Source organism: Xyrauchen texanus, chromosome 25 (assembly GCF_025860055.1).
Source record: "Xyrauchen texanus isolate HMW12.3.18 chromosome 25, RBS_HiC_50CHRs, whole genome shotgun sequence".
Lineage (NCBI taxonomy): Eukaryota > Metazoa > Chordata > Actinopteri > Cypriniformes > Catostomidae > Xyrauchen > Xyrauchen texanus.
In genome coordinates this window covers 14,814,772-14,828,494 of record NC_068300.1, presented here as the reverse complement: position 1 = coordinate 14,828,494, position 13,723 = coordinate 14,814,772, and the positions used below count along the sequence as shown (strand labels likewise).

General features: G+C 37.4%; 1 protein-coding gene across 3 annotated transcripts in view; it reads right to left on the bottom strand.

The window, feature by feature from the left end:
• The window catches only part of hbs1l (HBS1-like translational GTPase), a 55,374-nt gene that overhangs the window by 19,717 nt on the left and 21,934 nt on the right, over positions 1 to 13,723 (bottom strand). For all 3 annotated transcript variants that reach the window (XM_052091285.1, XM_052091286.1, XM_052091288.1), the window contains 3 exons: positions 8,693 to 8,801; positions 7,277 to 7,503; positions 4,311 to 4,476 (listed from right to left, as the gene is read on the bottom strand). In XM_052091285.1, coding sequence (XP_051947245.1) covers positions 4,311 to 4,476; positions 7,277 to 7,503; positions 8,693 to 8,801 — 502 coding nt within the window. The remainder of the gene's footprint in view (positions 1 to 4,310; positions 4,477 to 7,276; positions 7,504 to 8,692; positions 8,802 to 13,723) is intronic.

The window sequence follows — 13,723 nt, the reverse complement described above, 5'->3', positions numbered from 1 at the left end:
CTCTTTGCTTGACATCAGGGGAAAATCAAAAGAAATCAGCTAAGATCTCAGAAAAAACTGCTGAACTCCACAAGTCTGGTTCATCCATGGGAGCAATTTCCAAATGCTTGAAATGTACCACGTTCATCTTTTCAAACAATAGTACGCAAGTATAAACACCATGGGACCACGCAGCCACTATACCCATCAGGAAGGAGATACATGGGGACAAAGATCTTACTTTCTGGAGAAATGTCCTCTGGTCTAATGAAACAAATATTGAACTGTTTGGCCATAATGATCATCGTTATGTCTGGAGGAAAAAGGGTGAGGCTTGCAAGCCGAAGAACACCATCCCAACCGTGCGGCATGGGGGTGGCAGCATCATATTTTGGGAGTGGTTTGCTTAAGGAGGGACTGGTGCACTACACAAAATAGATGGCATCATGGGGAAGGAAATTATGTGCATATATTGAAGAAACATATCAAGACATCAGACAGGAAGTTAAAGCTTGGTCGCAAATGGGTCTTCCAAATGGACAATGACCACAAGCATATGTCCAAAGTTGTGGCAAAATGGCTTAAGGACAACAAATTCAAGGTATTGGAGTGGTCAACACAAAGTCCTGACCTCAATACAATAGAAAATGTGTGTGCAGAACTGAAAAACGTGTGCAAGCAAGGAGGCCTACAAACCTGACTCTTTAACACAAGTTCTGTCTGGAGGAATGGGTCAAAATTCCAGCAACTTATTGTGAGAAGCTTGTGGAAGGCTACCCAAAATGTTTGACCCAAGTTAAACAATTTAAAGGCAATTCTACCAAATACTAACAATGTGTATGTAAACTTCTGACCCACTGGGAATGTGATGGAAGAAAGAAAAGCTGAAATAAATTATTATCTTTACTATTATTCTGACATTCTTAAAATGAAGTAGTGATCCTAACTGACCTTAGACAGGGAATGTTTTCTACAATTAAATGACAGGAATCATGAAAAACTGAGTTGAAATGTATTTGGCTAAGGTGTATGTAAACTTCTGACTTCCACTGTAACTCCAAGTCCAATAATTTTCTACACCAATTTTAAATGTTTTAATGCAAATGTCTCATTGAACCTCTTCATCTTAAAGGGAAACCAGCTTACATTAGCTAAGTGTTCGTTAATGTTCAGCTTCATCAAAAGATTTTAGTAGTTCACCCAAATATGCTTTTTTCATAGAAAAACCCTTGTGAAAAACCCTTATGCCTTCTCAAACTAGTATAACTTTCTGTATTCTATGGAACACAAACCGAGATTTCCACTTAAGTATGAACTTCTTTGATGCGGCCTTACTGTCCTTTCTGGATCTTGAAAGTTTTTAACCTCATTGATGTGTTGATATACACATCACATATCCATAAATAAAATCTTTGTTTGTGTTCAGCCGAAGTCAGACAGAAGGGTTTGATATGGCATAAGAGTGCATAAATGATGAGAGAATTATAATTTTTGGTTTGCCCAAAGGAGACACCCTGATCTTGAATCATATGTGTAAACTAGCCATACACATACCGGTTTTTGTCTAACAGGTTAGGGTAATTTAAATAATAGTCCTGGCAGGTCTACCACAATAACTGAAAGAAGAGTCATCTGAGGTTTTCAAGGCAAAAAATAAAAAGGAAACACTTTTGGAAAACATCATTCATGTTTACATAGCACCATTTTAACACATAAGCTGACTTTTATATAAATGTATGCCTTTGGTACAGTGGTTAAATAGCTGTGTGTTTGAAATGAAAATTCTCTCATAATTTACTCGCCCTCATGCCTTCTCAGATTTCTTTCTTCTGCTGAACACAAATGAAGATTTTTAGAAGAATATCTCAGGTCTGTTGGTCCATACATTGCAAGTGAATGGAGGCCAGAAATTTGAAACTCCAAAAAGCACTTAATCCAAAAGACTCCAGTTGTTAAATCAAAGTCTTTCTAGTAAGTCATTCCCCTGATGGCCATCTTTGGAACACTCTCGGGAGGATATTTCCAGTCATGACAGTGCAGCTCCAATCTACTTGAATGGGGAAAGATTACGATCAAAGAAAAAATTTCAAATCAGCAGTGATGTCTGAAAACACTGAAAATCATAAATTGTGCTTCTTTATCTCAGATTACGTAAAAAAAATATATATATAGCTTGTATAGCTAATGCACATTCTCGAGTTAAATTACTGGCGATGTCTGTCTCTAAAAGTTGACAGGATCTTATACCTGAAAGGCAGGACTTCCTTTCTACATCTGTTGACCATGGGCTGCCGTTGGGCTTTCCAATTTCTCCCATTAATTTTAATAGAAGTGGCCCATCTCTGCTAAATTGACTCTGGTTAAATCCATATCTTCAGAAGCGATATGATAGGCGTAGGTGATAAACGGCTCAATATTGAAGTCATTTTCTATAATAATTTCTCCTTGCCCAGTAGGTGGTGATATGCACAAAAGAAATACTTGTTTCTCACCCACACTTATATTGCTTCTGAAGACATCGATTTAACCACTGGAGTCTTATGGATTACTTTTATGCTGCCTTTATGTGCTTTTTGCATTGTATGGACCTACAGAGCTGAAATACTCTTCTAAAAATGTTTGTGTTCTGCTGAAGAAAGTCATACACATCTAGGGCTGGGCGATGTGATGATGTAATCGAATATCGACAATGTCTTACAAAGATCCCGAGGCCAACTGCGAACAGATGATGATCGACAATATTGGGAAATGACAAAACCATGTTGGTGCATGGTAAACCCAAGTAATGCAAGACACGTTCACCTTGAACCTTAAATTTTGTTTTTATTTTCACTAGGCAACATTAACTGTATTACCAAAACTTGTTACTTGAATTTATTAGGCTTATTTAATCGAATTATTATTGTTTTAACATTTATATTCGTCTTTAATTCTTAATCTGTTGGCTATTGGTAATTTTCCATCTGTTGTATTGACAGCTGCTTGTGTGATATGCAAATGGTGTCGATGGGAGATAGTAAATGTTTGGATTTGGGGGGGTGGTTAAATAAGATTTTTTGATCACTCCGTTATTTATTGCTTTTTTTCATTTAATGTGAATGTCTTTTGTTAATGTTTTTCATGTTTCAATAAATGAATAAAAATTTTAAACCAAAATCAATAAAGCAAAAAATTAACTGACCCTCGGCAGGGGGGCTGACGACGTAATCGGATATCGCAAAAATGTTTAAGGCAATTATCGCTAAACTATTTTTTACATATCGCCAAGCCCTTTATAGACATCTGGGATGAAATGAGGGTGAGTAAATTAGATCATTTATATTTTTGCGTGAACTTTAAATGTTTTATATACTCTGTAATTATTGATTTTTGGGATATTTAATTATGCAAATAAATACAATGGAAACAGTTAATATACACTAACAAAGATTATTTCTATGCATTTAGGAAGACCAGCTTGACTAAGCATAGACAGGAGCAGATGCCATCATAGCTAGAGCAGGAAGAGCAAAAGTTGCCTTTCAACACTAATGATTGTCCTCAAAAATGAGTTGGGGACGTCTGTCAAAATGTAGGTAAGTGCATAAAATTTTAAGCTCTTCATATTAGCTACCCATACAGTAAGTGTTGTTGAATTGCATGGCCAGGCAAATTTAAGATCTTTTGAATGAATAGTTTCATTTATAAATACAAACTAGTTGAGACAGTTGTCTCCTACCTGTGTATTAGTCTGCAGTCTGTTAAAATGCATTTTTAATTATTTTGATTTAATTAAATTCTTTAATCATTGCACTGCCCACTTATTTTTTTAAGTGGGCAGTGGGAATATCTAAGTGTGAATTTGTAAATAACAGGCAAGTTTTACAGTGTTATTCAGCTGGCCTGTATTGATGCTGAAGGTTGACAATAAAACCCTTGATATTCACCAGGTGTCTGTTGTTTCTTCATTTTAATAAAAAATAAATGAACAGAACTTTAGAAGTTTAAGCTGCTAATAGCACTTAAAATTGAGCTAAATTAGCTTAAAACGCATAGTTGGGTAAACCTAGACTCTTAGGGTTAAAAAAAAAAAAACTATTAGCTGGCATGACACAGTATTTTAAGTAAACATTTTTGCAGGAAAGCTCATTAATTTGGGCATCGCCAACTAAGGTTTTTAGGTAACATTGCTTAAAATTGGAATTTGCTTAAAATTGCTTCAAGCAATTCGTGAACTCATTCGCAAAAATGATGCACTATATTTTTTATCAATATCAGCACATTGTTTTTTTACAGTGTAGGTTTTGTGAGATTCACACCAACACTTCTGATCTGTGTGTGTTAAAACTGACCTGTCTCTCTCCTCTCCTGTCTCGTCCAGGACCCATGCATAGGCGAAAGAGGCTTTGCCAGCTTTCTTGGCTTCCTGCTCATATTTATGCATGGTTCTCTTATTAACATTCCCCAGTAGATACAACACATGACCCATGAGAGTGCTCTTACCAGCATCTACATGACCTGTACACACAGACACACTAGAAATCACTGGAAGTTCCTTTGAAACCAGCCTCACTCCATGTACAGTGGGCCTAAAAGGACTATGCATGTTGTTGCATTTGGCAAACTATTTAAAAAAAAAAAAAAAGTTGGGTTTACAAATACAAAACAAGATATATACTAGTCAAACTGACGAGAAAAAGCCATTAGACACTGGTTGTAAAACTTAATAGAACAAGTTCGCTGTTAATGTGATAAACTAGACCTCATGAATATACTGTGGAAAGAAAAGTATGTAAACCCTTTGGCATTACATTAATTTATATATACATTTATCTTAAAATCTGGTTTCATCTACATCTAAGTTACAATAATGAACAAACACAATCTGTTTTAAATAATTTCACACAAATTATTGTATTGTTATTGAACATATCGTTTAAACATTCACAGTGAAGTTTGGAAAAAGTATGTGAACCTCTATGCTAATGTCATCAAAAGCTAATTAGAGTCAGGAGTAAGCAAACCTGGAATGTAATTAATGAAATTAGATAGGAGGTGTGGGTTAGAGCTACTCACTTATAAAAAGCACTCAAACATTTTCAGTTTGCCATTCACAAGAACCATCTGCTGACGTGGGCTATACCTAAAAAAAGAGATCTCAGAAGACAGACGATCAAGAATTGTTGCTTTGCATAAAGCTGGAAAGGGTAACAAAGATATCTCGAATAGCTTAGATATTCATTTGTCCACAATAAGAATAATTGTCTATAAATGGAGATGATTTAGTACTATGGCTACACTCCCTAGAAGTGGCCGTCCAGCCAAAATGACTCAAAGGGCACACCATAGAATGCTCAGTGAGGAATAAAAGAACCATAGAGTTATAACTAAAGACTTGAAGAAATCATTGGAACTTCTTAACATCTCTGTCCATGAGTGTTCTACACAGAAACGGGCATGGCAGGACACCACGAAGGAAGCGGCTGCTTTCCAACAAAAACATAACTGCGAGCCTGAAGTTTGCCAAAGTCAACCTTGACACTCCTCAATGCTACTGGGAAAATGTTTTGTGGACTAAGGAAACTAAGGTTGAAGTTTTTGGAAACGACATGCAGCATTACGTATGGTGTAAAAAAGGCAACGCATACCTACATGAAAACATCATCCAAACGGTGAAGTACGGTGGAGGGAGCATCTTGATTTGGGGCTGCTTTGGTACCTGGAGCGCTTGCCATCATCAAGGGAAAAATGAGTTCCCAAGATTATCAAGATATCCTACAGGATAATGTCAGAATGTCTGTGTGCCAGCAAAAACTCAGTAGAACTTGGGTGATGCAGCAGGACAATGACAATAAACATCCAAGTAAATCTACTACGGTAGGGGTATTTATTACTCAATGTTCCAAGAGGTCTGGTCTCTACATTTCCTTCCTAGCAAAGGTCCAAAATATGCTGCTTACATGTATTGTAACTAACAACATTGGCAGCAATAGTACTGAAAAAAAGTAGTGGGATCTGAGGGATCTTCTACCAAAACATTCAAATATTTAATTAAGACTTACTCAGTACATAGCACATAGATATGAATATTAAAAGATCAACAGTTCGTTTTGAAGCTGAATGACAGCAGTACAATATTTTTACATTCAGAATATATATGTATGGGATATAGGAGGCCTTTTGGTGGATAAAACACTCTGTATGGGGGTTCAGGGGTGTCCCCTGAGAAAAAAAAAAGTAAAAGTCTGAATTGACCATTTTTATATTCCCTTAACGTGAGAATCTACTTACAAACAATTTACATATCAGTAAAGCATTAAAATACTGTTTGCTTAATTTAAGTATAAATAGGCTTTCCTTGCCACCCATGCCATGATGACAAAAATCAGTTTTTTTTTATATGAAAGGCTCGTAATATGCTGATTAAACTCTAAAGGCGGCACGTTAACTTGTCCTGACATAAGCCTGGCTTTGCTGAACCATCTGAATCACATATCAGACGGTAAGATGGTATCACTTTGCTTCATTTTTGTTTTCTGCAGTGTTTAAGCAAAATATGTCAGTGTCTGTGGCATTGTCTCTCCTACTGTTGTTAAAATAACAGGGCCTGCAACTACGTACTGTAAATTAGGCTTTGTGTTGCCTCTACAGCAGGGGAGAGAGGCAACAAGTGGACAGCAGGAATAAAAGTGTGTTCAGCACTAGGGAATAGTTTTCTTTATTGAATTGTCCTTCGGTCCGGATCTGGACCGGAGTCCACCTATTGAGTACCCCTTGACTACAGAATGTCTTCAAAAAAAGAATCCAGCTTTTGGAGTGGCCCAGTCAGAGCCCAGACCTTAACCTGGTTGTGTGATGTAGCTTAAGTACATTGTGTTTATCTATACTTGTGACTTTGATGGAGAGGAGATCACATTTTATGACCAATTAATGCAAAAAAAACAACAACAAAAAACAACAGTTAATTCCAAAGGGTTCACATACTTTTTCTTGCCACTGTATATCCACTAAGAATGGGCTTTGGACCAGTTCATTAAAATAAATTGCAAATATGGCTAGGAAAAGTTAAACTGTTTTTTTTGGAGAAAAGGTCTAGCATCATTTGTTTGCAGTTGCCACTTAGTTCGATATGTTGTATCTAATAACATACATTTTAGTATGCGTCCAAATACTTTTAGGGCCATTGTAGTTTACGGATTTTTTTTTTTTCCCAACTGATAACTGAATAAAATTAATCAAAGGTGTAAATTAATTTAACACCAATTAATGAATACACTGATACTGTATATGGCATATAGAAAGAGTGAGAATGTCTCACCTATGACAACCAGGTTGAGTAAATGTTTCCCTCCGTGTCTCTTCTCCAGTTCGGCACGGATGTTGAGCTGTTGTTTGCTCTTTCCAGCAGGGCGGTGTGGGGTAGGGCCGGAAGCATCTTCACTAACAACCGCTGGCTTCGATGGAGTCTCCATGAATGGTGTAGCAATGACCTCAGGGTTCGGCCCTCTGCGGACTGATGTGGCAACAATGCCATTTTCTTCCGCTCTTGACAAAAACCCAAAAGCAATCATCACCTAAGAGTTTCCTGATTTTCAATACAACAGAACTCATTCGTGATAGATGCCATATTTAATTTGACAATAATGAAAGTGAGGCTGTGAGGGATACAGATACAATCTGTTCACTATGTCTAACTGTCTTGAGGTCATGGGTCACATCTAAAAAAAAATATGTCTATTGAAATTGCGGAATTATTTTCGATGTTTTGTTAGCTAAACAAGCAAAATCCTAATACTAAACGTTCTGCAATTCTATCTCTCTTCACAGCATTGTGTTAATTTGCTTCTGATTTAAAATGCTATCTACTCCAATTAAGGTCCTTTGATTTATATAAATACATGAGATTTTTAACTTTCTATGTCAAAAACATCTTAACAAGGTCAGTTAACGTAATATGTTGTTTTTGACAGGAAACATACACATTTTTTGGAAATGTAAATATTTGGAAAGATTGTGAAAACTTCAGCACATGTCCACTATTATAACAATACTAATTTGAACAAAATTTGTAACCATTAAACAAAAGTACTATAGCTGCTCCACCTGCAGAAACTCCAACAGCCTTTTTATTAAGCCCAACGGGTGTGGTCTGTGGCTTTAGGAGTGGGAGTGATAGGCTGTGGGTTAGTGTTTAAGATTAATCTACAGGCACCAGCCAGCTCTGTGGTAAGCAGACAGACAAACATGGGCCTAGTCTAAACACCTAGATTGATATATTGTACTTGTTATGACTATTGCAAAAAACAGAGTGACATCTTAGGAACACAATATATCAAGCTATAAACACAGAGTTCCTCACTTATTTAATAATTAAGTATTTAGCTAACGATTTTACAAGATGCCTTCTTGCATTCCTTCTGTGCTACTTTGCAATTTTGTCTATATAGCACATGGATTTTTAAGACTCCAGGTTGAGTCAAAAGTAGTTCAACTTGGAAAATTGTAAAATCTTAAGGCCCTAGCATTTTGTTCTATTTAGTTGAGCTCCACCAAAATGTTTTTAACCCTATAACACAGCCCGACAGTACACTCATTAAAGTGCTTTGTTCATGGACACAATGTTGATCGATCACAGATCTTCCCTTTGCTGGGTATGAACCTACAACCTTTCACTTAGGAGCCTAGCTCTTACACCACTAAGCAAAAAACACCCTGCACATCTTAATTGGCTTACCTTCGCACATCAAAGCCCATGGTCTGCTTCTTGCCTGATACAGTCATACGTGCAACCTTTGGGACAACCTCTGCTTCAACACGATTTTCTGGAGCCTCCCGTGCTTTAGCTAGGATGTAGAAAACAGTTAAATTTGCACACACCTCATATTTAATTGTGCTTTTGAACTAACAAATGAAGATGTACTACTTGAATACTTCAAAAAGGTTAAAAACAAATCAACTTTTTATATAAATCCAAAAAAAATTCTCAACAAATAAGATCCCAATGTAACCTACTAATTTGATACAAATCTCTTGACCATAACATGCTTTAAACCTCATACACACTATTTATGCTTTAATTTGAAAATGCAGTAATTTTGCTGCGTTCATGGCTTTCATCCTAGGGCTGAATACTGATACAGATTTCACGATTTGGTTCAACTCCGATTCACAAGCTCTCGATAAAATTTCGATTCATATGGGTACATTTGTGTTATAATGTCCATTTTTTTAATATTTCAAAGAAATTCTATTAATTAATGCGTTGAAATTGCATATATTACACTGATGAGCCAAATCATTATGACCACCTGCATTATGCGCTGTCGCCAAAACAGCGCTGACCAGCAGAGGCATGGAATCTAAAAGACCCCTGAAGGTGTCCTGTGGTATCTGCACCAAGACATTAGCAGCAGATCTTTCAAGTCCTCTAAGTTTCGAGGTGGAGCCGCCGTGAATCGGACTTGCTGATCCAGCACATCCCACAGATACTCAATCGGACTGAGATCTGGGGAATTTGGAGGCCATGGCAACACCTTGAACTCTCAGTCATGTCCTTCAAACCATTCCCGAACAATGTGTGCAATGTGGCAGGTCACATTATCCTGCTGAAAGAGGCCACTTCCATCAGGGTATAACATTGCCATGAAGGGTGTACCTGGTACCTGTACAAGACGACAAGCCTGAGCATCACACTCCCTCTACTGGCTTGTCGTCTTGCCACAGTGCATCCTGATGCCATCGATTCCATGGATAAACAGCGCACACGTACACGGCTGTCCACGTGATGTAAAAGAAAACCAGACTCATCGGACAAGTCAACCATCTTCCACAGATCCAAGGTCAAGTTTCTATGCTCGCGTGATCACTGTAAGCATTTTCGACAGTTGATAGGGGTCATTATGGGGACTCTGACCGGTCTGCATCTACGCAGCCCCATAGGTATCAGTAAGCGATGCACTGTAATTTGTGACCCATTCCTCCCGTAACCACCAATAAAGTTTTCTGTGACACCACCACCAGTAGACCTTTGGTTCGGACCAGATGGGATAGCCTTTGTTTCCCTTGCACGTTGATGAGCCTTGGGCGCCCAACACCCTGTTGCCGGTATGTTGTTGTCCCTCCTGGTAGGTACTCGCCACTGCTGACCAGGAGCACCAAGCATATCTGAACAAGCCTTCAGATATGCTATGACCCAAATGTCTAGCCCTAACAATTTAGCCCGTCAAAGTCGCTCAGGTCTTTACTCCTGCCTATTTCTCCTGCATTCAACACGCTGACTACGAGAACTGATTTTTCGCTTACATTTACATTTATGCATTTGGCAGACGCTTTTATCCAAAGCGACTTACAGAGCCCTTATTACAGGGACAATCCCCCTGGAGCAACCTGGAGTTAAGTGCCTTGCTCAAGGACACAATGGTGGTGGGTGTCGAAACAGCATTCTTCTGATTACCAGATTACCAGTTATGTGCTTAGACCACTACACCACCACCACTCGCTACCATCTACACAGATGTTGACATGTGGCCTTGTTAGTAGATGATTAACATTATGTATGTTGAATACATATTTTTCTTCCATTTTTTTTTTTAAATATTAACAAGTTTTTACATTGATATGTAGAACACGTGCTTAATCGGTACAGTTTTTTTTTTAAGACTAGCTGTATCAGCCAGAGAGCACTTATAAGGAGAGAAGACGTGCATAATTTATTTAGAGCATCCATGTGTGATTCAAATTAAATGTTTCTTTTGTTGTTTTTAATCAACAACTGACTGTAAAAAACAGAAAGGGTACAGACACTATTTAATGACATTTGGATCTGTGAATCTGGTCTTTGTACACAGAACAAGTTAAACCAACTTTTACTTTCAACACGCAGTGAAATTACCTCTGTGCCAGGGGTGTAAAGTAATAAATTACAAATACTCACGTTACTGTAACTACTTTTTTCCCAAGAATTGTACTTTAAGTAGTCAAATTTTTTAAATACTTTTTCTTGAGTATATTTTAAGTGCTGTAACTGTACTTTTACTGCACTATTTTCCCACCAACTGTGTTCACTACTTCACTGTCCTGATTTAATTTAAACCGGCCGCACCACAGTGAAAAGGGCCAATTGCTTGATTGTGTCATGTGACTTTAACTTGCTCAAGCCAGATATCAGCATTAATCCTGATTAAAAAAGATTTACTTTTTATTTCCTGGCATCTGTAGCTGCATGTTTGATTGACAGGTGGCTAATGTTTGAGCGGTAATGCGGGCATGCGTCTAAATGGCCAAATACACTTTATAATTTCGCCAATGCCCGTCTTGATGAGGATTTAATGTAAACGCAGTCGTTCATGTCTAAAGTGAATTTAAACGGTGGGACAAAAAGTGTATTTGCATCAAAATTATGTGTACATGTATCCTAATTGAGCACTGTCTAGTAGACTATGTCATATAAAGGCTATTAATCAAACAACATTAACAAGGAAACGAGAAAACCACTCACTACTTTTGACAGAATAACTTGAGTAGCTTTAAAAGTATTAATGTAATAGAATAAAACAGTGACATTTTTAATAATAATATTTTTTAAATATTGTTCGTTATTTAATAATACTGACCCCTGATGTAGAGAGTGTGTTAATTGGAATAATAAATTACCAGGAAAGTAGAGATGATAAAATCATTATTTATATATTTATAATTATGATTAGCCTTTATAAAAATAGAAAAGTATCAACATTTGTAGAGCAATACTTCAGCAGAACATTCCACCAGTCACAAACTTCAAGAATGAGAGAACAACTATTTCTGGGCATAAAAGATACAAGAACTAAATCAATACATCTGAAAAGGAGGAAAATGTAAGTAAAATGTTCGATATAAGTGAAGGGGTGCCAAAAGTTTTATGCTCCAAAAAGCACATAAACGCAGCATAATAGTAATACATAGAACACCAGTGGTTTAATCCATGACTTCAAAAATGATATGACAGGTGTGGGTGAGAAACAGATCAATACTTAAGCCCATTTTTGCAAGAAATTCTTCTCTGCACAGTAGGTGGCGATATGCATGAAGAACGTGAATCACCAAAAAAACAAGAAGTGAAAGTTAAAGTGGAGATTGACTGAGCAAGGAGGAGGAATTAGATATTGATTGTTTCTCACCACATCTGTTATATTGCTTCTGAAGAGGCACATGGTTTAGACTACTTTTATGCTGATTTATGTGATTTGTGGAGCTTCAATATTTTAGCACTGATTTACTTTCATTGTATGGACCAAAAGAGCTGAGATGTTCTTCTAAATATCTTAATTTGTGTTCTGCAGAAGAAAGAAAGTCATACACATCTGGGAAGGCATGAGGGTGAGAAAATTATGAGATCATTTAAATTTTTGGGTGAATTATTCCTTTTTAAGCGTGATGTATCCCCTGTACCAAACAACTTTTCCCATGCCTGCTCTACCTCATCTATTGTGCAGGACATGACGTGCCAAGTGATCCTGCTTTAGATAAAAAAAGATTTTGCATTCCTTGCATTGTTTGAACAAGTTTTAATCACAACAATAACGCTCTGTTGGCATTAAGGGAAATTTAGACCCTACATATAAACTGATTTTAATGTGTGTGGAGCATACGGGCCCGTAATTCTCTCTCTCTCTCTCTCTCTCTCTCTCTCGAACCATCATCACAGGCCGCCTTTATCCCTCGCGCGCCTCATCAGGCCGATTGGGGGCCGGGCGCGCGATATTCCGACCCGGCCCCGCCCCCCTCCGCTCCACAATGCGTTTCATACATTGCGATTTAAAAAGTTGATCCATGTATTGAGAATAACTTTTTAATCTTTTCATTTCTGTTATCATGTCTCGCTTTTATGTTTTGGAATCAGACTAATGTAGTGTTTATCACAGATAAGTGATGTATTTTAAAAGTTGGCATACAGTGTCTATTATAATGGGGCATAGGTTTTGGAACCTTGTGGTGTTTTTATATGAGCTACTCTTTTACTCTTACTTGAGTAGTTTTTAGGACAGCTACTTTTACTCTACTCACACTGTGCATAATTTGTACTACTTTCATATTTCAAACAATTTCGACCTTTAAATTGAAGATGGTGCAACATCTTTCTTGAATCATTTTAAACCAAATCAAATAACATCCCAATGAGAAAGCTCTTTTAAAACATACTATTCTGATACACTGTTATATTTGAAAACAGTGTAAATTTTATGAAAGGCAAGTTTCCTGTTTGGTACAGTATAATAAAGTGTTACTCATTTTCAGATGAACAGATGTGTGTGTCAGTGTGCACTACTTGTGCTTAGCCCCATTTTCTCGCTATCTTACTGAAAATTAATGAGTCAACTCCTCCACGCTGTAGCAAAACAGGCTCACATAGCCAGAGAGGGGGAAGGGATGAACAAAATAAGCCTTTTCTGTCCCTGTAAGGTAAATGGCTGTAGGGTTTGCAAGGTGTCTCGTCATAGCAGTAGAGCCGTTTCAGTGACAACAGCCACAGCCAGTCATCTCATTCAGAGCAGGGAGTGCTCTGGCCAGGAAAGGGTTAACTCCGTCACGTCACTTGTACTCCCACACTGACTGTGCAGTTCCAGCACACAAAGGGTTAATGCGTTAATTATGCAATCTCTAACCCACAGTACTAAAGTATGATACTAGAGCACAGAAGAGGAGTTGATAAGGGAGAATACACAATTAACTGTCTTTCATTAAAAGAATGTTTCTCAGGAAAAACAAAAGTCTCACTGATCTTGAT